The following is a 26,339-nucleotide window of genomic DNA, read 5'->3' on the forward strand; positions in this document are numbered from 1 at the left end:
TGTTGTCTAAATTGTGACTTTAATAATGTATTAATTAGAAATAAGCATTTTATTTCCAAGACTAAAATAAAAATTAATTTTAGATATTATGATTTTTATGTGATGTTGTTTCATTTGATATCTTTGAGAGTCTTTCCTCTGTGCTGCGAGAGAAGAGTCACTCTAGTTTACAGTGCCTTGTACGTGCTGCTTACTTTTGGTTTCAACTGAGGTTTTGCCAATAGCTCTGGTCAGGTGATTTACAGAAAACAGGCGTCTTTACAGCAAGTAGTTCAAATAGGTAGCTACATCAGCATGCCTAGGCTGCAAAGGAACAAGCACAGGTTTATTCCATGCTGAAAAGAGAAGAAGGGAAACAATGTTTCGGTTGTGGAGCCTTCTTTGGGTGTTATAATATAGCACACCCAAAGAAGGCTCCACAGCCAAAACGTTGTTTTTAAAGCAACCATGTTTGTTTATATTCTCTTGCTGACTACCATTTCATTATTTTATCGGGATTTTATTATTTGATAATGTGTGTGTGAAACAGCAACAGTTCTTTCCTATATTAGTATCACCTGTAAACGAATGGTATAGTGACTGAAACACTGGATACATTCAGTTAGGAGCTTCCCAGATAAAAATATATTTTTTTGGAAGGAATATTTGTGTCCAAAACCACTACCAGGAGCAACAGGCAGCACAATGGAGCAGTGGCAAGGATTACAGAGCAAAAGCTCAGGGGTTTAGTTGCCGATGGGATATTGGTGTTGTACCCATGAGCCAGGTACTCACTCAGATTTTTCCAGTAAATGTGTAAACAGGGCTCCTCAGTCATTCACTGCTTTAAAAAACAGATTTTGATATACTGAAAGAGTGCACAAAAGAGCAACCAGATACATCTAAGTAATGTCCCACACTGACAAGTTTAATAAACCAAAGCTTCTTAGTCTTGAACAGAGAAATGACCTCATCCAAAATTTCTATTCTCAACGGCAGAGTCAACACAGTAGACTTCTATAGAATCAAAGTAAAAGATGAGGATACAGGGATGTGCATTTAAAAGAATACGGAGAAAACTAATGTACAGATTACAGATTTCACATCTTTCGCCTAGATTTTAATTCATTTGGACTCTTTCCCACCTGCTGTACACATTCTTACCTGCTTCATGTTTTGTTCTCCTGTGCTTTATATTCTCGCTACTTTGCTGTCTCTCTTCACATCTGAAGAAGGCTGAACAGCTGAAACTTCATGCTTTCTACTTTTTACCATGGAATTAACCTCTACTTGTTCCCCAACACTATCCAGCTCATCATAACTAGATTCACTATATCATTCATTATACCATGAATGACATAAGAAGTAAAGATTTAAATATCTTTTTATGTACATCAAATAGAACAAAGACTTTACATATGGGATTGAACATAAAATAAGGTCAGTTTAAGTTTATTGTCATATGCACTAGTTATACAGCTTATATAAATATAATTAATATTCTCTTGTTGCGGATAAGTTGCAGGGCTTCTGAGCCTTGGGGAAAATAAACTGACATTCTATATGTAAATAACTCCTCCAGCACAACCTCAAAGCGACAACATGTCATTTGGGTGCATGCTTTGATCCCAACCTATCATTTACCCAGAGATTTAAAGCATGTCTAGAGTGTTTTCTCCAGTTTATAGATATTGCCAAATTAAAGTGTTTTTTTTCAATGCAGGATACCGAGAAATTGATGCATACCTTCATCACACTGATGAATTAGATTATTCTAATGGTTTATTATAAGGTACCTTAAAACTCCATGTTAGCATACCTGCATACTTAAATGTTTTATGGTCACTTGATAAATTCTTAAATACTGCACAGTTAAACATGTGACCCAAATTAACACATTGTCTTCAGGCTGTGATTCTTGAATGCTTTTCTTTCTTACCAGTTCTCATGTGAAAAGTGTTGCAGTATATAAATGCATGAGTCACAAATCTGAAGTGAATGTTTATTACATTATCATGTACTGTATGGCTCCTTTCCCAGGACAGCATGTTATAGCTATGCTAGTCAAAATAAGTTATTAATCATTAATAATAGGTAAATGAGGATTGTTATAATTAGTCTCACCTACTGTACTCTAACATAATATGCATATCATGTAAAACACTGGAGCTTTCGAAGAGGATCCAACCTTATCCATGTAGTAAAGGCATTACTGGGGATAGTCAACATGGACATTGTTTAAAAAAAACCTACCCTTTGAAATAATCCACAACCTTACTCTCTCTTGATGCTGAAAAAGCATGTGATAGGGTCAAAGGGAAATTTTGCTTTCTCTTTGCTACGCTTGATAAATTTAACTTAGGCTCTAATTGTATTAAGAGAATAAAACTAATAAAGTCCCCAAACAGTGGTGACCCTGCATGGTCTTATGCCTAATAGTTTTCAGATTGCAGGGGGGCACGATACAGAGCTGTCCCCTCTCTGTTGTGCTTTAGTCGTAGAACCACTTCCTGAGGTTGTAGGGATGAATTCAACTCTCTCTCGTTTTCTGGTAGGGGGAAGAGGAACAGAAAATCTCCCTTTATGATGTTCTCTGCATATAACTACCGTAAACCAGAACCAACAATTGCAGTAGTGCTGGAATGAATTTCACCTCTTTGGAAACAAATTGAATGTACTCAATCAATAGCATTAACCATGAGAATTCCCCCAAGTGCTAATACCCATAACCCCCTTCCACCTACTGTATGAGAATGGATTATTATTATTATTATTATTATTATTATTATTATTATCCCTCCAGAATTACATGTATGTGATCTCTTTACATCTTTACATCCCTCTAATCAAAAAGATTAAACTTGATTTAACTTCAACAAGCCCTCTCTCAATCTCATTATTATTAGGATAAATGTGGTTAGAAAGAACATTCTCTCCCTCCTCTAATTTCAGTCTCCTCTTTGCCTCCTATCTGCTCCCTTCTTCAAATGGTATGTCTCCAAACGTGTATCTCCTACACAGTGACAATATAGTCAAATTTGTAGAAGCTACCATTGAAATGTGGCTCTCCAAAGTAGCTGTATTTTTACCCCCAGAGAAACTGACATAATTTTCACTCAAGTTAGGAGCATTTCAGGAACATCTGGTCATCCCTCTGGAAATACATTGAAAGACTCCTCTCTAAATCTATTTACTTTATCATTTTTTCAGCACTGTACAGTTCTTTCCCTACACTCCATAACATGTCATTATGTATTTTATTCTATAGCTTTTTGCATAGATTGACCATGATGTTTTGTTATTTTGAAATATAGGAATGCTGTAAGCCTGTTAGTCACTGTTAATGTTGAAAACAAATAAACCCAATAATAAATGAACACTCTTAAACAAGTTTTGACATATGGTAATGTTGTGTATTGGGATTTTCATACAGTAAAGCCATCTTTTAAAATGTATTTGATTGTAAATATATTTAATGAAGCACTTTATTAACATTTAGCACAACATTTTAGCACAAGGAAACAAATGCATATAAGCTGCATTACATAACATTATGACACTGATTAAAATCAAGTGGATAACCTCCACACAGTCTTTTCTTTATTCCAGGCAAACACTGTATTCAAGCTATTAACATATATAATTAACTTTGCTGAGGCAGCTCTGAAGCATATTAATTCTTACATTTTAGATGCTACATTTTTTAATTGCTTGTTTACTAAAGGAGGGAATGACCTGAAAACTATTTGGTATTTAGGATCAATACAAAGTATCTTGTCTTCAGGAATAATGGCTTATTCCATTTGTTCTTAATGAATCCCTCACAGTATAAAAAACAGATGTGTTGGTTGTTCCAAGGCACGTGTTTGAATCAGCTGAAGCCCAGAGACTCAGTATATTATAAATAACTGGGACTGTTCCAGTATAAGTATTATTTTTCAGACTAGAGATTTAAAAGCATTAGATGATCCTGTTCTCTCTGCACCTCAACCTGACTTAATAGCCGGCAATACAATCACACTCTGTATCCTTCCCAAAGTGTTTTGGAACAACTGGATGTTCTGTCTTCACTGTTTCAGTAGTTTAATAGAGGAACGGAATAAAGTTCTGTAAGTAAACAAATAATGTTCCTGGAGGATTGTTTTTTCAAACAGCAAAGCTATTGAGGATTGGAAAAAAGCTTAAAACTTAATGGTGCATAAAACATCACACAGTGAATAAATGACAATTTTTCCGGTCAAAATTACTTGAATTTAATTAATCACGTAGTATTTGTTTTATCTCAAATCATAGCCTAACTTCTATAATCAAATATGCACTATTTAACACATCTTATAAGTTTTAATGTTAAAATGAGAGTTAAAAACTCCACTAAGATTAAGAATATACAGTATGAATCCAAAGATAATGACCCACCCTTTGGTTTGATTTTAATTGAATGCAATTTTGTCAGAGGAAGGTATATGATCGGAAAACATTGCATTGCATTGTGAATAAAAATTAACTAGGAAGTCATGTGTTTAAAATGGTAAATTAGACCCAGCAAACTTGTTTTTTAAGAGATTCAGACAGAAACTTGTTTGGAGGCAATAAGCAGTTTAGCTACCAGGATATTATCAGAGAGGGAGTACTGTTTTGTAGCTCAAATGGGGGTGTTAGGTTTTATTTTTGTGGATTTTGTTTCACATTTTCTACACTGTTTTTTACCTTCGGGCTGTATTTGTGTTACCTCAACCCGCTTAAATTAAAGATCCTGTTACAGTACCCAATAACCTGAATTAAGATTTAGTTTCAAATCTTTGCATGAAAACCTTTCCTGCAGTCTGACAGACATACTACGCTGCTGTGGCTGTGCTGCATGTTCTGTCGAGCAAGTTCCATCTAGAGTCATCTGGTGTGTGTGTTTTACAGAACTTCTCAGGTCTTGTCAGGAAGTAATAATCCCTGAAAGATAACAGTGGACATCTTTACAATTTACCTAATAATACTAATGTTACTAGTGTACATTTAATACAATATACTTACCTATATTTAACAGCAAGTTAACTACAATATCATAGATCACTAGGGCCATGAATTTTTCAACTCACTGGCTGAATTTCAGAATATATCAGTTCTCAAGTGGGCTCCAAGCACTCAGTGAAATATTTTAACATTATAGTCCGTTAAAGAACAGGCACTTTTGAAGGCTACTGTAGTGTCTGTGGAGATGAGGGCCTTTAAGTTAAAACAGGTTGGCCACTGCTTTCTAGAAATGGACCCTTAACTGGAAAAAACTTTGACATTTCAAAATTTGCAAACTCATTGGGTAAAAAGTAACAAATAGCGGAAAAAGAACAGTACAGCCTGTTGATGTACCCTCAAACAGCCTGCAGCAAACATCTTGATTACAACTGTGGTAGAAAATAATATCATACATTGCAATTGATATTGTGTACTTACCAGTGAATATTTCCATTGTTCATGTGGTAAAATTCATAAACCATATATATATTAATAAACAATTGTTATTGTGTTTTTGTGTGTATTGGAATTGATTTGGGAACAGATAGAACAAATGTCAGACCTTTATCTGAGCTCAAGGTGTCTCTTAAAGGAGCAGTAGCTGGATGGCCAGCAGCCTGTTCCTAAAGCTCCTGGCACTACAGTGCCCTTTAGAGCATAAGAGAGGAACTGGTCTCCCCATCCTTTTCATACTGGTGTCAAGATAAGATAAGATCTCTATTTTGGCCATATAGAATTTCTTCTATTAGGAATTTGTCTTTTCGCATACCCCAACTTCCTCTCCATGAGACTCACAGACAGGGAGAGAAGCTTGTGGTTAAAGAGCAGGGTCAGCCATTTATACAGCACCCCTGGAGCAGCTGGGGTTAAGGGTCTTGCTCAGGGGCCCAATGGAATAGGATTCTTCTGCTGGCCGCGAGATACGAACCGGCAACCTTCCAGCCACAGAGCCAATGCCCTAATGTCAACCCAACATTCTATCACCATAAAACAAAAATGTATATATAGAGCCTTCCTGATTGAGATTTTAGAAAAAGGAAAATAAATGAAATGCGTGTATATGTGTGAGTGTGTTTTGATAATTTATTTGTTATATATATTCTTTTGACTGGGCCTTTAAGAATCAATGGTCTAAAAGGAGGAGGGGTTCAGTAATAAAAGACTGCTCCAGGTGGGCAGTTTTGTGGGAGAGTTGGGAGGAGGCAGAAGGAGTCTCAGTTGAAGGCTGCTGGAGCAGAGTTTAGGTTTTTGAGTTGGTCTTCGCTGTTGGACTAGGAACTGCAGAGAATCTAGTGTGGCAGAAGAAAGCTCCGTTTTTAAATTGTAGTCTGGGGATTTTTATGTCGGGGTCTTCTGGCTTCTGAACTACATACAAGATGCTTCCTGAGAGACCCCCTGACAGTCAGATTTAGGCCAAGATTAAATCAAAACCTTCAACCCACTGATCAATCACAGATTACTGTTCCAAAACTTTATGGCATTTCTTCTTGCCAGAGGCTTATTGATTTTTCCCCATAAAGAACAACCTCAAGTACTGGGACTGAATTAGTGATAACCAAGTTATATCAGTCTTCTTTTAATTTAGACACTATTTCAATAACCTTCTGAAAGATTGAATAGAATTAAGAAATCCTCATTTTGTTGTGAACTGACTGTAAATGAATAACTGACTGGAATTCATTCAAAATGCTTTCAAATTAGTTACAAGGAAGGACCATGTAGTGGTTCTTTCCACATTGAATAGTAGACAGAAGGAGTAAAGCATAAAATTTGACTGTCCGCAAGTGTGTAGGTAGAAGACTCCGCAGCCAGTGCCTTCCTCTCCTTTCTTCTTTTCAGTGTAACTAACCCTGCACCCACTGACAGACACAGTCCCCCCACCGGAACCTCTTCAATTGAAACAAACTTGCCTTCTGCTCCAGGTCACGTCAACCAGGTGCCACTGACTGCCGATTGAAACTGCATTCCAAGCGTGTCTTGATTTGGCCTTTTCTGGGCATGATCCCAAAATGTACTCACACGGGACACCTGCAATTCTAAAGCCACCACATCAAAAATCATTCAAGCTTTCTTTTTCGGTCCATTGAGATTAGATTCATTACATTATTCATTCATTATAGTGTCTTTAATTTTGAATTTGCTATGAAGGATGTAGATAAGTTAGTCCACATCCTTGTGACCTCTTGCCTTGAGGATTACAACTCCCTGTCAGTTGATACACATTCTGGTAAATTCAGAAAGGGAAGGCGTAAAGGTTAATTCAAAACTGTAAAGTAGACTGTGAAAAACAGCACTCTTATGGGAGCAAAAACACTCAAACCTCTTTAGTTCAGTTTGCCCTGAAGAGCTTGTGCAGAATACTGCATCTAGATTACTGACTCAGTGATTTCTAGCTCAAGGCGCAAGCAATGTTGACACAGGATACTGAGTGGTAGAAGGGGCTATCATCAGCACCTGGGGAAGGAGATGTACTGCATGTGCTTCGGAGAGGGCTGCTTCAATGGCCACAAGGTCCTAGTGACTGAGAAGCCGAATGCAGACTGGCTTTGTACCAGGATAATTTGCCCAGGAAAGGTGACTCATCCTGCCCCATAGAAGGAAGGGGTTGTTGCTGGCCAGAGGCTCTGAGAGGCTGTTGGAAAGGAAGTCTTGTCTTTGGGTCACAGCGGGTCTGGGGGGATCCTGGTTCAAAAAGAGACTCCACCCAGGTTTTTTGGGAGATAGCTATTTGGAATTTTTTGAGATGCTTATGTTTGTTAATGCGTCTATGTGAAAGAGGATTGCCTGCTGTTTTTGTTCAAACTAAAAAAAACAAAAAAATCCCATAGTACTGTTTGTAAAAGTGGAGGGGTTTAATATCTGGTGGAGGGGGTTGGAGATCTGGTGACCTGCCTAAATTCCATTTTAGGTTTATAGAAAATAGCCTTCTAAAGTTCCACCTTAATTGAAATGGTGAAGTAGTTTCTCAGTTTTTCACCTGATTTGCTCTGTACAGGACTGTTAACACGTAATGTTTGCCACATGTAAACCAAAAGAGAGCTGCATTTCAGTGGTGAATAAAGTGAGACTTCCAATGGTCGATTTTTAGATGACTTCTGATAAAGTTCTAAAAAAATAAACATTCTCAAATTATGGGTGTTAGGAATTTGGGCAATGTGTATTTTGATTGATTAGATAACATAAACCAGATAAAGGCTGAAAGTTCAGATTTGGGTGATTAGTGGATACCACACTGATCTGTACTAATAACATACTGTAGCACTTCCTAATTATATCAGTGATGTACAGTATACTCTGATGTAGTTAACAAACTAGTAGAGTTTAACAAACGCTGTAGAAGCAGCAAAGGAAATGAAAAAATAAATAGACCGAATCTGTAATAGACTAGGCAAACTCCTGGCAAATGACCCTTAACGTGGACAAGTGCTGAGTACTACATCAGAAATCAAAAACAGAGGTTGGCACATCCTTCACATTTTCATCAGGGAATGGTAAGCATATATAAAGTCAAAAGTGTCAAACTGAACTGAAATGATGGCATGTTAAAGTTGTATAACATAAATAAGGTTTCCATTAGATAGTGTGTACAATTTTAATCACCAGATCACAGAAAAGATATTGCAATTCTGGAATCAGTCCAAAGAAGAGCAACCAGATACAGTACATTCTGGGACTTCAACAAATGTCCTACCCTGACAGGCTTAATGTTTTATTATATTATCAATTATGAAGGCATCCTCTCTGAGCTTATGCTCCTTCTTTGGTTACCAGTGGTTTGCATGTAGATTTTAAAGGAGTTGTGGTGATTTAAAAGGGGACCATATGTTTCTAATTATTATCTTAAATCATATGTAGATTAGTGAATTGAGGAATTATTTTCAGAAAACTGGAGCTGGACCTTTACTTCCCCATTAGATTCCATTTCAAGTAACCTGTTTTTATTTTTGGCCAGTTGGATCGGTGTTTATGGTTCTTGTGAACTTTATTTTTTAAATGCATTTTTAATTCTAAAAAAGGGTACTGGGATGCCTGGGTTTCAAGGAGGACAAGTAATATAAAACATCTTACTATAATATTGTAAATCTGTTAGATCATTCTGGAAACAAAATGAAGTTATTTTTTAAACAGGACTGAGTGTCAAAAACAGTGAAAGAAAACCTAATCTAAAGCTGTATAACCATGAGCACAGCTGCAATGAAAAGTACAAAATGGAAATATCCCTTTTTCAGTGAACAGTGAATCAATCTTAGCCTGAATGTTTGGGATACAGTTTCACATGGTGAGAACTGATTTCTCTCTCTCCACTTAGTCCTGATCATTTTTATTAACTGCGTCATGAACATCACCAACAGGCCAGTGTTATTAGTTCTCAGGAGTACCTGCACATTTCCTGAAACAGTTTGGCATGTCCTCCACACTTAGCTTTCCTTCTCTTGAAGACTTCCTGAGGATCCTCTGTGTGGTTCTCATAGTCGTATACTGAGAAGAGACAAAACAACACACACAACACTCATACTGTAGTTTCAAACGCAGTAAGTAAACAACTTCAATTCTATTTGATGAGGATAAATAGCTACTGGTGAGCTACTCCACATGCATTGATATCGCCGTTACTGTATATGCAATGTATATTGTAAACTCTAATTGATTTTTCTATTTAAACGTTCATTTTAAATTTTAAATTTTAATCAATTTAAACATTAAATAATTTTAATCAATTTAAACATTATTGTAATTCAAATGGAAAATATGCTATCCTCTTCTTGAATAGTTTGGTCAAATTCGAATGAATTTCATAATGGAAAAATGTGACAAATATGAAAGGAGAGTACTTTGGCTTTAACTGGCTAGGTTAAGAAAATAAAAGCTCCTATCAGCACTGTTACATCACCCCAGAGGAATCCTCAAAACTGTGATGCAGATTTAAAACTCACTAAGAGCGAGTTGGTTCTGCTGCAGACTTGCAGGAACCAAGTAGAATATGCATGCATGCATGGAGTGAATGAGAAGCACATATGATGCAGAATATGCTGACTGAGTAGATTCAGATATAAAGTGTATGACGTGTGATACAGGTTTGAGCTTGTTTGAGCAACTAGAGTCGAATATGCAGTTTTTCAGAGAAACACAGATAGGGAAAGGAATGAATGAAATGTGTGAGTCATTGAACAGGTAGCAGCAGCAGCAGGACCTTCTAGCTTCAGATTGGAACTCTGCACTGGGAAGTCGAAGGTGCTGTGGCTATCTGGAACAGTAGCCTGATGGGAAGTAGGAAGAGAGCTACCGCTTGCTGAAGTTTGCTACCCAGCATGCATGAGAACAAGGACCAATACTGCACCAGTTGGACGCCGACCAAGGGAGCTGGTAAATGTGCATGAGGTGGGAAACATGAGGGCAGGGAAATTATCGCTGTGAATGAGGAGGCACATATCTGGTGCAGACTGATGCTGTGTACTCACACCCAGGAGAGAAAGTGGGAATCAGTGATCATGGGCTCCTGTAAGCTCTCAGGGACAGCGAAAAGTAGGATTGGGAAAGGGGTAGATACGGGTTGAAGCCGTAGATGCAGTGATAGGAGAGAGATAGGAAGGGAAATGGGGACAAGGCTTAACAACTTCAGGAGCACCAAAAGAAAAGCATAGCACAGCCACTTGTATTTGGTGAAACGTTGAGGCTGAAGAGGCAGGAGTGTGACTCATGTCCTGACTTTTAAGAGATGAGTAAGGTCCCAGCAATGTCAAGTGCTAAACACATCTGTTTGCAACAAAGCAAAATAACAAGTAATACGTTTATTTGTTATATTTTCTTTCTTCTCTTTTAAGCATGGAAAAAACCTATTACTTGTTCCTTTGCAGCCTATGCATGCTGACGCAGCTACCCACCTGAACAAAGCAAAATGTTGAGTACTAGAAAAGATGCACACAGAGCTATGTGCAGCTTGGGATCTTAGATGCATAGGGAAGTGGAGTGTATGAAATTAGAATATGACCTCCTCCCGAACTTCTGTTCTAAAAAACACCACCTTAAAGACTAAGCAGCACCTTAAAGTAGTCCTTTTTTATTAATAACACAAAAATATACCTTGTCATTATTTTAAAGCATAAGTCAGAATTATATATCTTTTTTGAATTTATTATGGTTATGACTATCAAGAAAACTTTCACAGCAATAGTTTACAATAAATCATTTAATCTCTCAAGCATTTATGATTAACCATTTACAATCCTGTTTACCAAGTATTTCAAGCCTGATACAAAACAAATTCAACAATGGTGCAGTGTGTTTAGGACCACAGCTCATAAGAGCTAATGAAGAACACTAAGATGACAGAGAACAGCCCTCCACTATGTGTCTGGTCAACACTGGGCTAGACTGAACTGCAAAATCCTCAGGCAGAAAACCCAAACCCAGTTTTCTCTGGAAGCTATGCAGTGACAACTATATTTGTACACAATTGATCCATAATACAAAATAAAGAACATACAGAAACTTAACTTCTGACATGGAAATCGTGCACTTTTTTACAAATACAATATTTGATTAATCTGTTACAAAACATAACAATTTAGTATATATTTTAAATAGATTAAAAGTTAACTTTCATCTGATCTGGTATTCCTTAAAGCCTGGACCTAGTAGTACTCATCCTCATAAATGTGCTATTTCTAAGACGTACTTATTTTATCATATGGTTCACATGTTATTTACTGTACATCTTTTCTGCAAGGAAATCATGGCTATCATGGCTACCAGGAGCTCTCTGTACAATAATGAGAACTTTTAATTCCTGAGCAGGACTATTGTGCCTTTTCCTGTTAATGATGTCTTTTGTTTCAACATACACTTAAAATAAAATATCTTTTCTCATTTGTAACCTCTCTTATATTCGCAAATACAATATTTTACTCTCAGATTTGAAAAATGTGCTGGTTGTACTGATGATACAGAATATACAGCACATAAGAGAAATGTATTCTCTCTTACCTATGTGAGTAGCCATCCATGTCCATACTGCTCTGACCTTCTGCAAATCTGTCTTCGCAAAACGTAGCAAAGAGGACACCACATCTTTAACAGAAGTCCCCTCAGTCTGTGGCAGAAAGAAGAATGTCACTTCTACAACTGTGCAGTCACTGCAGAGACCTGTCCTATTCAGACAGAGAACAGCTACTGTGTGTGTTGGCTGCACAGTTTTATTATAATGAAGTATTTTTTGAACAAAGCAAACTTACAATAAGCAAAAAATCCCCACTTGGAATTTAGAGATACTAAATCCAAATAATAATCTTTCAAAACCTGCTGTTTTTTCCTACGTGTATTTGATGGTTTTGTTTTGAATTTTCTGTTTAAAAGAGTTCACATTGCTCAAAACATCTGAAAATGTGTGAACAGATTTGAATTCATTCCATCTAATGTTCACACAGATCCACATTTTCACAAGGAGGAGAGAAGCTTGGGCTTACTAACGAGGCCTGGGAATCCAGTAATTTGAAGTCCTGAGGTTTGTAGGGTATGGATTTATCAGTCAGAACAGTATCTGAAAGAGTAAAATAAAAGCACATACCATTTATGAATCCTTGCTTTAATTGTTAAAATCTCATCCAAACTTACATCACCCATCAGTGGTTAGAATTGCAGCCTCACAGACAGGCTCTTGGGTCTGTCTGAGTGGAGTTTGGATGTTCATTCTGCATATTCCTGTGTTCCTCTACTATCCAGAACCATGCAGGTTAGGTCTGATTGGCTATATGAAACTTTCTCTTTCAGCAGGCCGAGCAGTTACAAAAGGAAGTTCGAAGTACAACAAGCACCGACTGTAGATCTACAGAGCAATAGAACCTGAAGTGCCTCCTTTCATCTGTGGGGTTTCAGCTGTTCAGTAGTATGTTACATTGCAAGGGTCACCTTTTCTGCTCTTGACATTTGGCAGGGAGACACCCTGGCGCTGGAGTGTTTTAAAAATATATTTCCTCCTTTCAGTCAGGTGCACCAAGCCAAGGTCCAGTTATTTAACCACCCACGGATATTGGGCGTTGGCTTCTCCTTTCTCAATGGGCTTGCCACATTTGGCAGGGAGAGACCCTGGGGCTGGAGTGGCTGGCCCTTGAACCAGCTGGTGCTATTCAGATAAGAGGAGAAGGCAAATGGTGATGGATCTGGATGTTTTCCTGACAGACCCAGGGCTCTATCCTCTAACCTGCCAGAGCCTGTATCATGTACTGTAGTGGAACATTCATCCTGGATTCTGGATATGGAGCAGAACAAATACAAAGTTTGTTTCTCCATAAGGCGATGTCTTTTAATCAACTTCACATTTGATATTTATGTTTATTGTTTTACTGCTACAGTACTGATAGTACGTTTTTAAATACATTTTCACCATTTTCCAGAATGGAACAAGACAAGAGTAAGCGGTTTTACATCAGCACCCTAGACTTTGTGTAGGAACCTGCACATTCTCAATAAAATATTCTGTCACAAGCTATTGTGAAGTCTTATAGTAAAAAACACAGAAAGAAAATGAAATTTCTGCCTAAAAGAGCTTTCTGAGCACTTGGTAGTGAACTGGGCCTGTGTTGCAGTACTTACCCGGGAGTTTCAACTGGAGGATTGCCGCAAAGAGTTCCTCTGTCCAACGCATCTGTTGAAGGGCAAATATGTTCATGGACCATTCCATCTATGATTCGAATCCAGTACTCTACTGCAGACTTTACCCCTAATCAAAATTTCATACTGACACCCTCACTAAAAAAATCTTGTTAATAAATGTTAAATGCAGATCTCATCCATAAATGAAACAAAATTATAAACATAACATTTGAGTATTTATTCTTCCATGTCAAAATAGCATTATATTAGCTACTATATTTGCATTGAGACAGGTGTTAACTTTCCTGAAAATTAAAATTTCACATACTGTAACTCTTGGTTCGCCCTTTAGCTCTTGCCCTAGCTAGACATGACAGCTTTGTGATTTGTTCTTCCAATATTCAAGAAGTTCTCTTCGGTCTAAGTGAGTTTGCTGGACAAGGCAAACACTTCATTCCATGAGTGTTCAACACACTGATATTGGTCGCACACAACGTGCAGGTACTGTACCAAGCTGATTTGCAAGAATGAAACTATCTTTCTCATAGAAGAGCTCACAGACTAGTCTGATGAGCTGGAGTTGGTAATTCTATCATAAAAAGCATAGCAAGTTTATTTTACTAAAATATTCTAGTTTACATTGTTTATCCAAAAGGACACAAATATGAAACACTTGAGAATGAAAGATTTATTTGAGTTTAAAAAAAATTAAAACTATCATTTAAAAAACGGATTCAAAGCACCTTAATCCTCTGAACACAAAATGGAAATAGATCAATTTCAACCTACCTTTGGTATAAAGTGCAAAAGAAAAACTCAACCAAGGATTGATTGATAATAATCTGTTCTTCTTCACAAGGGTGAAATTTCAAGAGCATCTGAAGTGTTGTCATTGGCTGAGCAGTCAGTGGCACACAGCCCACCAATGAGTGTTTTACTTTCTCTTTTCACATACATCCCTCCTTGAAGTTACGGTACTTTCCTGTGAGTTCTGAACTTTTTTGCTTTCATTTCAAAATGGTTACTTCTAATTAATCTTTAAGTTAAATAACTCCCGATTAATTTTCTTTTTAGTTCACATACTTAGTGCTTTCTTGGATTAGGATAGTGAGTGCTTTGTACAGATACTAATACAAATAAAACAATAACCATTCTTTTTAAATCATCTTTCCCAGGTACATACTGTACATGTTTGTATTTACAGTACGTGTTTATAATGCTAAAGAAGGGGAACAAGATTCAAGGTTGGTCCAGTTTCAACACTGGCTATTGAGCATTTTCCATGCATTAATGACATATGACTATATCAATTCTATGCTTTTAACTATATATCCTAACTTGTTGTTGCTTCTGCACAAAACAGACTACTCATATTTGAAATGGAGTCCAAGTCTTTGATCTTGGTTTTACTCCTCAGGCTGGGTTCCAGTGGTCACAAAAAGGAATAAAATGTAATGGGAGAAAGTATCATATTTTCTGCAGTAGTAAACTGTAGCTCTAGTTTTCATGTTTTTATTTTGTTGGAGGTGGCTTTTTACATTTGTGGGTGATTTTCCAGTTTTAACTAGAAGTATAACAAGAAAAAGAACAATATTAATGTTTTTTACTAGTATTATTAATGGTATTGTTGTCTAAATTGTGACTTTAATAATTTAATAATGTAATTTTATTTGAGTAGCTGTCATGACTGTAGATTGGTTGCAGAACAAGATTATATTAATTAGAAATAAAGCATTTTATTTCCAAGACTAAAATAAAAATTAATTTTAGATATGATAAATTATACTTCAAAATGTGAGTTTCATGATCACACCTTAAAAGACAGTATAAATTTATGTAATTTCAGTTTTTACACTGAAAATCCAAAGTAACAGTTCATATCAAACTGAAAATCTCAAATTTATTTCATTCTAGTTCCAAAACAAAGTACACAAGTATTACTGGGCACTCAATGTAGAACAAGTTGGAGAAACATGACAGCTTTTGTAACTTCTGAGATGTGCCTGATTTTTATGTGATGTTGTTTCGTTTGATATCTTTGAGAGTCTTTCCTCTGTGCTGTGAGAGAAGAGTCACTCTAGTTTACACTGCCTTGTACGTGCTGCTTACTTTTGGTTTCAACTGAGGTTTTGCCAATTGCTCTGGTCAGGTGATTTACATTAAACAGGCGTCTTTACAGCAAGTAGTTCAAATAGTCAGGTAGCTACATCAGCATGCCTAGGCTGCAAAGGAACAAGCACAGGTTTATTCCATGCTGAAAAGAGAAGAAAGGAAACAATGTTTTGGTTGTGGAACCTTCATCGGGTGTTATAATATAGTACACCCAAAGAAGGCTCCACAGCCAAAACTTTGTTGCAAGCATGCATGTTTGTTTACATTCTCCTGCTGACTACCATTTCATTATTTTATCAGGATTTTATTATCTGATAATGTATGTGTGAAACAGCAACAGGTCTTTCCTATACTAGTATCACCTGTAAACGAACGGTATAGTGACCGAAATACTGGATGCATTTAGTTAGGAGCTTCCCAGATAAAAATATATTTTTTTGTGGAAGGATTATTTGTGTCCAAAACCACTACCAGGAGCAACAGGCAGCACAATGGAGCAGTGGCAAGGATTACAGAGCAAAGGCTCATGGGTTTAGTTCCCAATGGGATACTGGTGTTGTACCCATGAGCCAGGTACTCACTCAGATTTTTCCAGTAAATGTGTAAACAGGGCTCCTCAATCATTCACTGCTTTAAAAAACAGATTCTGCTATACTGAAAGAGTGCACAAAAGAGCAACCAGATACATCCAAAGTAATGTCCCACACTGACAAGTTTAATAAACCGAAGCTTTTAGTCTTGAACTGAGAAATGACCTCATCCAAAATTTCTATTCTCAACGGCAAAGTCAACACAGTAGACTTCTATAGAATCAAAGTAAAAGATGAGGATACAGGGATGTGCATTTAAAAGAATAGGGAGGAAAACTAATGTACAGATTACAGATTTCACATCTGTCGCCTAGATTTTAATTCATTTGGACTCTTTCCCACCTGCTGTACACATTCTTACCTGCTTCATGTTTTGTTCTCCTGTGTTTTATATTCTCGCTTCTTTGCTGTCTCTCTTCACACCTGAAGAAGGCTGAACAGCTGAAGCTTTATGCTTTCTACTTTTCACCATGGAATTAACCTCTACTTGTTCCCCAACACTATCCAGCTCATCATAACTAGACTAACTGACTAAACGACATAACTACTGTATATCATTCATTATACCATGAATGACATAAGAAGTAAAGATTTAAATATCTTTTTATGTACATCAAACAGAACAAAGACTTATAATTGTAAGACTTCTTACACAACCCTGAACCATACTTTACAAGACCTTGATTTCAAATTTCTCAACAAACTCTGCCAGTCAACTTACTAAAGATATACAGATCTACCCATAAAGAGATATCCAGTGTTTAAATTGCCACTCTTAGAAAATGCAGTTTTATTCACCTATTTTGGCAATGTGATAAAATTAAGCATTACTGGACCAATGTATATGCTGTTATAAATTGAGTCTTGGGTATACTGTTGTAACGTTGTGGCTCTCTGAAGGCACCAGTTCTGTAGGGTTTGGGCATTTACTGAGACAATTATCAATTGTAGCAGTAAATCACAAAGTTGATTCTTTTGATGGCTTTAGAATCCAACCATGCGACATAACTCAAACAACGCGCACACACAGGTACTGATACACGAGGATACATTTATTAATACATAGAATATGCATATAAACCTAACAGATCTTATCGAGAGGGTTATCAGAATACAAAAGATATATATTCAATCAGTTACAAAGAGTTACACATATCAAGAGGACATACGTTCAGTATATCATTCATTAAGACCGTTTCATAAATGAACTTGGTTATAACTTCTACATTAGATACTCAAAACAAGTACATAACTCTTAGGAATTAAATTGATATCAACTGGTTGGGATAACAATTGAATTCTCGAGCTGTAATGCAGTGAAGTTGAATACTCATCCAATTTCTGGGGATTCAGATCTCCTGCGGGCACAAAGAAACAGTTGCAGGCTGTTGCTATCCAATCCGCGCTCTCTGGCTCCGTGCCAGGCTGTGCTGTGCGGCTTGCGACGGTGCGCTGCTGATGCTCACTGTCCGGCTAGTTAGTGTTGGCTTTAACTAGCAAAGTTTGTGCACAGGAGAAAAGATGACTGTGGATCCCAGCAAGTCAGGAAGAGGACCGGTTCGTTCCTGATGAAGAGCTAGTTCTGAATAGTGATTCAGCTGTCCACAGTTCTGACCTGTTCACGAGGCCTGCTGCTGGTGCTAACCTCGGGTGGATCCTCTGGTTATTCTCTGGCAACCTCCGCTCTAGACTCTTAGAACAAAGGAAAGTTCTGGCACTCAGACACACTGGCCGTTCCGTGGTTGTCCGGGCTGAGTCTCAGGATGGTCAGGAGGCGCGCTGCGAGAATGTCCTGCCCTTGGGAGCCTTCTGCTCCTGGGCCGTCCTGCCCTGGAATTCTCCTTTGAATTCCCTTTAGAACAGTCCACAGAATCCTCTCCAGAATCTTACTGAATCTCCCGAATCTGAATCTTGTTGAATCTGAATCTTAATCTCTGTGTTGCCTGTTTTTACCTGGAGGAACTTCAGCTCGTTGATTGGCTGAAAGTTCCATGGGCATCAGAGTCCCACGTGGGTTACTCGGCCCTACCAGTCCCTGATTGGTTGATCAAGGTGAGATATGAGTCACTTACTCCTGACACTTAGTAATGCAGTCCAGATGTCCAACTGGCACTCCCTAGACAGATAGGCGCCAATGGATGACCATTGATCATGATAGCCAGACTTAGCTAAGTGCATCCCCCTTTGGGAGCTGTCCTAGGACCTTAAATCACCCTGCACTAATGGTCTCTCTGTGGCTGCACCACAGAGATGAACAGAGAAATGGGGCCTCATTTGGGAAGCTCAGAAACACTTAATTCTGCCTTATTATTAAGCCTCCCCGCTACATATCCCCCCTTTTTGAAGGTCACGAGGTCCTGAGGCGTTGTTGCCTTCAAAACAAAACAGAGTTAAGTGATGTCCCTTGCCATTAGAACATTAATCTTAAATGTCCACATTACTCCTCGAGAATTCATACCAGACCCAGCATTGGATACAAACAGGATGAATAACATCTGGAGTATGTATAAACACGGTAGGAGACATTATCTAAGTCTAGGAATTACACATCAGGAAGCTCACTGTCAATATCTGATACCTCTGTAGTAGTTATTTGGGGAGAAGTCACTTCCTTTCTTTTGACATGCTACCTTTGACTCATTCATGCTACCCGGAGTACATCTTGATGTAAGAGTACATCATTCAGAGTACACTGTCAGTCATGATCCAGCTACCTGGCAGTAGTGTTACAATAACAACAGTTCCTGTTCCCAGCCCCCCGATAAACCACAACACCTGTGTTGGGTATCTGCTAGGGTGGTTTGGAGGTTTGTTCCATTAAAGCAAACTCAACTACCTGTACCTCTTCAGGGCTTACTGTTTCTTGGATTTCTATCCAATTCAATAGTGTGGCACCTGAAGGCATCCACGACCTCAAGTTTGGTCTTATATTGTCTGGTTCCAGACCGTACAGTATTAAGTTCAAGAGCACTGTGGCCTCCTCGGGAACTTGCAGGAAAACTGTTTTGATTAGGTAGCTGCATTGTGGTAGCTGTATCATGCCTGTCACAAGTCGTGGTGACAGTTAAATGTGGTGTGCTGACCAGCCATTTACTTCCCACCTGCTCTTCATGGGGTTCATTAACCTCCCTCTGCCCATTAGTAGCTTTACACCCTTCATTGGTGAATCGTTTAGACACAGCTAATGGATAGCTTTGGTAGCCATACCCATCTCAAGATTTGGAACCGAATTCAATCTTGGATTGCCTTCTGGGTGAGCTATGAGCGATGGGGTTAATGTCACATACTCCTCTACTGAGAAGAGTGGAATCAAGTGGGTTGGGATTTGTGCCATGGCTAGACTGGCTACAGTGGCACTAAACTCCCTTAACAGGTCTTGTGTCAACATTCTGGCCTGTTGCACACAAGCATAAACCCATTGTATAACACTGGCAATCATGTCCACTGGTTGGGGAATAAGGTTTAACCCTGTTGCATAGGAAGTTGTCTGTAGGGTTTTCCCTAAGCTTTCCAACTTTTGCTGCTGTCAATACAGTCTGTCACTACCCTCTGGCATCTCCTTCACCTGCCTTCTTGGGGCAGTCAGGGTGAGAGTGCCAGTAACAAACAAACCTACCAAAAAGAGCAAATGCACAACAGTGGTGGCAGCGATCAGTCCTCCCAAAAGTCTTTTCGGGTGGCTGACCCCAGTCATCTCCTTCTGAGTGACTGTTGTCTTTCTAAGCTGGCGCAGCGTGTACATGGTGTCTTTCTCAGTATGCCATGTGGCATCTTGGGCACCAACATCCTGGAAATCTGGGGAGATCTGACGCAGCTGCTGATGCTGCTCCTCCATTTCCAGGGCATCTGCTTTTTCGATTTGTTCATGCCTGTGCTCTAGGAAACCTGCAGGGGGCGGTGCAGCGGTGGAGCATGCCTGACCCTCGGCTGAGTGGTCATCTGGAGCACCTGAGTGATCTGGGATTGTTACCCCATTCTCACTGTTCAGGTCCACCCTGCACACCTCCTGATTGAGGAATCCCTCTATCGGCATGTTTACAGTCGTTCGCTGGGGGTAGGTGTAGGACACCTGCTCGCTCCCCCCTTCCCTCGCTAGGGGTTCAGGGAGCTGCTCCAGCACTGGGATAGCTAGTTCATTGTCTTTGAACTTACTATCACCCACCAGGCCCATGTCAGTGCAGGCGGGGATTCTGACACCCCTCTTCGCGATGTCCTGCACTGGCAGGCGGGTGACTTGACCATCCAGCTCCAGTCTGGCTGAACCACTGTTGGTCAGACTCAGACTGACAGACTGAGCTGGTGGCTGTAAGAAAACCGGCTCGGCTTTCATTCCTTGTCCCTTCTGGGGGACTGGGTGTGTTGGCAACCCTGCCGTTGAGGCAGGAACAATCAGGTCAGTCTCACTCACTACCTGGTAGTTGTGAGAAATAATGTTACCTGACTGCAGGTTCCCTGGGTCACAGCAGAGGGAATCGGCATCTGGGATCAGGTGTGTCCACAGCGCAGTAGTCTCAGCGTCCAGCTGGACCTCCTGTCTAACCTGTGAATGTTGCACCAGGGGCACCTGGTGGTGGCCCTGTGACAGCTGCTCAAGCAGATCCTCACTAATAGAGGACCTGTCAGGGCTAAGGGTGAGGGCTACATCACCAACCTGCTCTCCTGCCATCTGGATCCCTTCCACCACTGCAGGGTGGTGTTCCTGACCCCTCTTGGGTGCCAGGGTGCACAGGGAAAGCTCCTTTTCATCGCCAGGTGGGGAGATCTGCTCCTCTTTAGGGATGTAAAAGGGGTGTGATTTACCTGGTGGATCAGGCGGCTGCTTGGAGCACCGCTCCTGTGGCAGGGAGGCTGTTGTGACCTCAGCCGGGACACGACTTCCCTGTATTTCCGGGGAACAAGAAAATATTTTTATTTCTTGTCCAGAGGGAACAGAAGGAATCTTCACATAGGCTTCTGTGTTCGGTGGGCACTGTGTGAGCACAGTCTGCCTCTTGGCCCCCCTTTCCTTCTGTACAGAAGGCTTAGGAGCCTTGACCTGTTTCCACACTTTGCCTTTCTGGTGATCCACCAAAGGTTCCACTCTGAGTCGCATGCCCTTTTCTTTTTCAACCCGTTTGAGCTTGCCGTGTGACATCAAACACCTTTCAACCTCAGTGTCAATCAGTGTCTCACTGGGTAAGACATCTCCCATGGCAGCCTTGAGGTAAAAGCTTCCTGCTTTTCCTCTGTGTTTTACTGCCTGCTCTGTGACGTTAGGGGTGGAGTCAGCACTCGCTTGGGAGTGGCCGACCTCATCCAGGCAGGAACCCTTCCGCTCAATCAGATAGACTGAGGGAGGGAGAGGGGGCGGGTCTCCGCCTCCTCCAGTGGAGAGTATCAGCTCATTCACGCTTCCGGCAGCCTTGGGGAGCGGTTGTCCCTGTCCTAATAAAGCTTGTTCAAGCCTGGCCAGGCGGGCGGCTACTGAGTCCTTTTGTTCAGCTTTATCTAGCCCTTTCCCTCCCCCGGTGTTCTCATGGCACTTAGGACGCTGGGTGCGGTCCTGTGTGCATGCTTTGGAACGGGGCTTAGCCAGCTCAGGAGCCTGTGCTCCTTCGAGCAGGAGGGAATTAACCCTGCTGGCTCTGACGGCGAACACAGTCGCTTTAGCAGCTTTTTGCTCAGAGCGACTTTGGACATCATACTCCCAGGCTTTCTGCACGAATCTCTTAATATCAGTCACTTTCATGGTCTGTGCATCTGTATGCATTAAGATCATCTTTCTGACTGATGGGTGGAGATTCGCAATGAATAAACCCTTGAAATGTATGTTCTCTTCGCAACCCTCATCATTTCGCCCTGCAAAATAAGTTCGTCTAAGTCTCTCGTAATATTCGCGAGGGGACTCTGCTCTCTCGTGCTTAATGTTAAGAGCGGCGGCTATCGCGGCAGTCGGGTCAATAAACGCACTGTATTCTTCGATAAGTGCATGACAAAGCTGTTCAAAGTCATTACAGACTTCTTTCATCTGCCTAGCCATCCACTCATGTACAGCTCTGCTGGTAGTTTTCCTGACCAGAAACACTTTCTCCTGTTCTGTGGCGTTTGGCAGGTACTGCAGGTTATACCTGAGGTCTTGAATATAACTCTCGATATTATTCTCTGACACTGCGGGGTCAAATCTCTCTATGTCCTTCGCTAGCTCTCTCAGAGAATGGAGATTTATTCTCCTAGCTTCTCCGCTGACGGAGATATGACGGAGATCGTGGTCAGACTTGCCGCTGCTAGAGAGAGTGCTTAATAGCGACTCGAATTCAGACCTTTTAGCAACCATCGTTAAACTTAAAGAGTATTACTTTTAAGTACGAAATCACAGTTTTACCACAGAAAACCACAAGATCAAGTATGCAATCAACCCTGTAGATCGCAAAAGATCACAAAACACTCAAGCACTGCTTAAAGAGCAAGGGGAACTTTTTCTTTCGGCTTTCAGCACACTGTATTATCGTGTATGAAACCCGCGGCGTTTTATATTGAATTATTCCGCTTGGTTGATTCATTTCAGTCTTGCCACGCCGGTCCAGGGACGCCAAATATGTAGCGTTTCATAGCCTACCCAGGGACGCCAAATATGTAACGTTGTGGCTCTCTGAAGGCACCAGTTCTGTAGGGTTTGGGCATTTACTGAGACAATTAACAATTGTAGCAGTAAATCACAAAGTTGATTCTTTTGATGGCTTTAGAATCCAACCATGCGACATAACTCAAACAACGCGCACACACAGGTACTGATACACGAGGATACATTTATTAATACATAGAATATGCATATAAACCTAACAGATCTTATCGAGAGGGTTATCAGAATACAAAAGATATATATTCAATCAGTTACAAAGAGTTACACATACTGTATCAAGAGGACATACGTTCAGTATATCATTCATTAAGACCGTTTCATAAATGACTTCTACATAACTTCTACATTAGATACTCAAAACAAGTACATAACTCTTAGGAATTAAATTGATATCAACTGGTTGGGATAACAATTGAATTCTCGAGCTGTAATGCAGTGAAGTTGAATACTCATCCAATTTCTGGGGATTCAGATCTCCTGCGGGCACAAAGAAACAGTTGCAGGCTGTTGCTATCCAATCCGCGCTCTCTGGCTCCGTGCCAGGCTGTGCTGTGCGGCTTGCGACGGTGCGCTGCTGATGCTCACTGTCCGGCTAGTTAGTGTTGGCTTTAACTAGCAAAGTTTGTGCACAGGAGAAAAGATGACTGTGGATCCCAGCAAGTCAGGAAGAGGACCGGTTCGTTCCTGATGAAGAGCTAGTTCTGAATAGTGATTCAGCTGTCCACAGTTCTGACCTGTTCACGAGGCCTGCTGCTGGTGCTAACCTTGGGTGGATCCTCTGGTTATTCTCTGGCAACCTCCGCTCTAGACTCTTAGAACAAAGGAAAGTTCTGGCACTCAGACACACTGGCCGTTCCGTGGTTGTCCGGGCTGAGTCTCAGGATGGTCAGGAGGCGCGCTGCGAGAATGTCCTGCCCTTGGGAGCCTTCTGCTCCTGGGCCGTCCTGCCCTGGAATTCTCCTTTGAATTCCCTTTAGAACAGTCCACAGAATCCTCTCCAGAATCTTACTGAATCTCCCGAATCTGAATCTTGTTGAATCTGAATCTTAATCTCTGTGTTGCCTGTTTTTACCTGGAGGAACTTCAGCTCGTTGATTGGCTGAAAGTTCCATGGGCATCAGAGTCTAACGTGGGTTACTCGGCCCTACCAGTCCCTGATTGGTTGATCAAGGTGAGATATGAGTCACTTACTCCTGACACTTAGTAATGCAGTCCAGATGTCCAACTGGCACTCCCTAGACAGATAGGCGCCAATGGATGACCATTGATCATGATAGCCAGACTTAGCTAAGTGCATCCCCCTTTGGGAGCTGTCCTAGGACCTTAAATCACCCCGCACTAATGGTCTCTCTGTGGCTGCACCACAGAGATGAACAGAGAAATGGGGCCTCATTTGGGAAGCTCAGAAACACTTAATTCTGCCTTATTATTAAGCCTCCCCGCTACATATCCCCCCTTTTTGAAGGTCACGAGGTCCTGAGGCGTTGTTGCCTTCAAAACAAAACAGAGTTAAGTGATGTCCCTTGCCATTAGAACATTAATCTTAAATGTCCACATTACTCCTCGAGAATTCATACCAGACCCAGCATTGGATACAAACAGGATGAATAACATCTGGAGTATGTATAAACACGGTAGGAGACATTATCTAAGTCTAGGAATTACACATCAGGAAGCTCACTGTCAATATCTGATACCTCTGTAGTAGTTATTTGGGGAGAAGTCACTTCCTTTCTTTTGACATGCTACCTTTGACTCATTCATGCTACCCGGAGTACATCTTGATGTAAGAGTACATCATTCAGAGTACACTGTCAGTCATGATCCAGCTACCTGGCAGTAGTGTTACAATAACAACAGTTCCTGTTCCCAGCCCCCCGATAAACCACAACACCTGTGTTGGGTATCTGCTAGGGTGGTTTGGAGGTTTGTTCCATTAAAGCAAACTCAACTACCTGTACCTCTTCAGGGCTTACTGTTTCTTGGATTTCTATCCAATTCAATAGTGTGGCACCTGAAGGCATCCACGACCTCAAGTTTGGTCTTATATTGTCTGGTTCCAGACCGTACAGTATTAAGTTCAAGAGCACTGTGGCCTCCTCGGGAACTTGCAGGAAAACTGTTTTGATTAGGTAGCTGCATTGTGGTAGCTGTATCATGCCTGTCACAAGTCGTGGTGACAGTTAAATGTGGTGTGCTGACCAGCCATTTACTTCCCACCTGCTCTTCATGGGGTTCATTAACCTCCCTCTGCCCATTAGTAGCTTTACACCCTTCATTGGTGAATCGTTTAGACACAGCTAATGGATAGCTTTGGTAGCCATACCCATCTCAAGATTTGGAACCGAATTCAATCTTGGATTGCCTTCTGGGTGAGCTATGAGCGATGGGGTTAATGTCACATACTCCTCTACTGAGAAGAGTGGAATCAAGTGGGTTGGGATTTGTGCCATGGCTAGACTGGCTACAGTGGCACTAAACTCCCTTAACAGGTCTTGTGTCAACATTCTGGCCTGTTGCACACAAGCATAAACCCATTGTATAACACTGGCAATCATGTCCACTGGTTGGGGAATAAGGTTTAACCCTGTTGCATAGGAAGTTGTCTGTAGGGTTTTCCCTAAGCTTTCCAACTTTTGCTGCTGTCAATACAGTCTGTCACTACCCTCTGGCATCTCCTTCACCTGCCTTCTTGGGGCAGTCAGGGTGAGAGTGCCAGTAACAAACAAACCTACCAAAAAGAGCAAATGCACAACAGTGGTGGCAGCGATCAGTCCTCCCAAAAGTCTTTTCGGGTGGCTGACCCCAGTCATCTCCTTCTGAGTGACTGTTGTCTTTCTAAGCTGGCGCAGCGTGTACATGGTGTCTTTCTCAGTATGCCATGTGGCATCTTGGGCACCAACATCCTGGAAATCTGGGGAGATCTGACGCAGCTGCTGATGCTGCTCCTCCATTTCCAGGGCATCTGCTTTTTCGATTTGTTCATGCCTGTGCTCTAGGAAACCTGCAGGGGGCGGTGCAGCGGTGGAGCATGCCTGACCCTCGGCTGAGTGGTCATCTGGAGCACCTGAGTGATCTGGGATTGTTACCCCATTCTCACTGTTCAGGTCCACCCTGCACACCTCCTGATTGAGGAATCCCTCTATCGGCATGTTTACAGTCGTTCGCTGGGGGTAGGTGTAGGACACCTGCTCGCTCCCCCCTTCCCTCGCTAGGGGTTCAGGGAGCTGCTCCAGCACTGGGATAGCTAGTTCATTGTCTTTGAACTTACTATCACCCACCAGGCCCATGTCAGTGCAGGCGGGGATTCTGACACCCCTCTTCGCGATGTCCTGCACTGGCAGGCGGGTGACTTGACCATCCAGCTCCAGTCTGGCTGAACCACTGTTGGTCAGACTCAGACTGACAGACTGAGCTGGTGGCTGTAAGAAAACCGGCTCGGCTTT

At 40.8% G+C, this 26,339-nt stretch overlaps 1 protein-coding gene across 1 annotated transcript; it reads right to left on the reverse strand.

The window, feature by feature from the left end:
- Positions 1-3,487: 3,487 nt before the first annotated feature.
- LOC148841201 (kyphoscoliosis peptidase-like) lies at positions 3,488-13,714 on the reverse strand. The gene is made up of 6 exons (XM_088917728.1): positions 13,573-13,714; positions 12,447-12,520; positions 11,968-12,073; positions 9,363-9,462; positions 6,894-7,019; positions 3,488-4,923 (listed from the first exon to the last, which is right to left on the reverse strand). The coding sequence occupies exons 1-6, from the start codon at positions 13,658-13,660 to the stop codon at positions 4,815-4,817; spliced, it is 603 nt and encodes a 200-aa protein (XP_088773854.1). The 5' UTR covers positions 13,661-13,714; the 3' UTR covers positions 3,488-4,814.
- Between the last annotated feature and the right edge of the window lie 12,625 nt (positions 13,715-26,339).

The sequence above is a fragment of the Atractosteus spatula genome, chromosome 1 (genome assembly GCF_055471065.1).
Source record: "Atractosteus spatula isolate fAtrSpa1 chromosome 1, fAtrSpa1.hap1, whole genome shotgun sequence".
Classification (NCBI taxonomy): Eukaryota; Metazoa; Chordata; class Actinopteri; order Semionotiformes; family Lepisosteidae; genus Atractosteus; species Atractosteus spatula.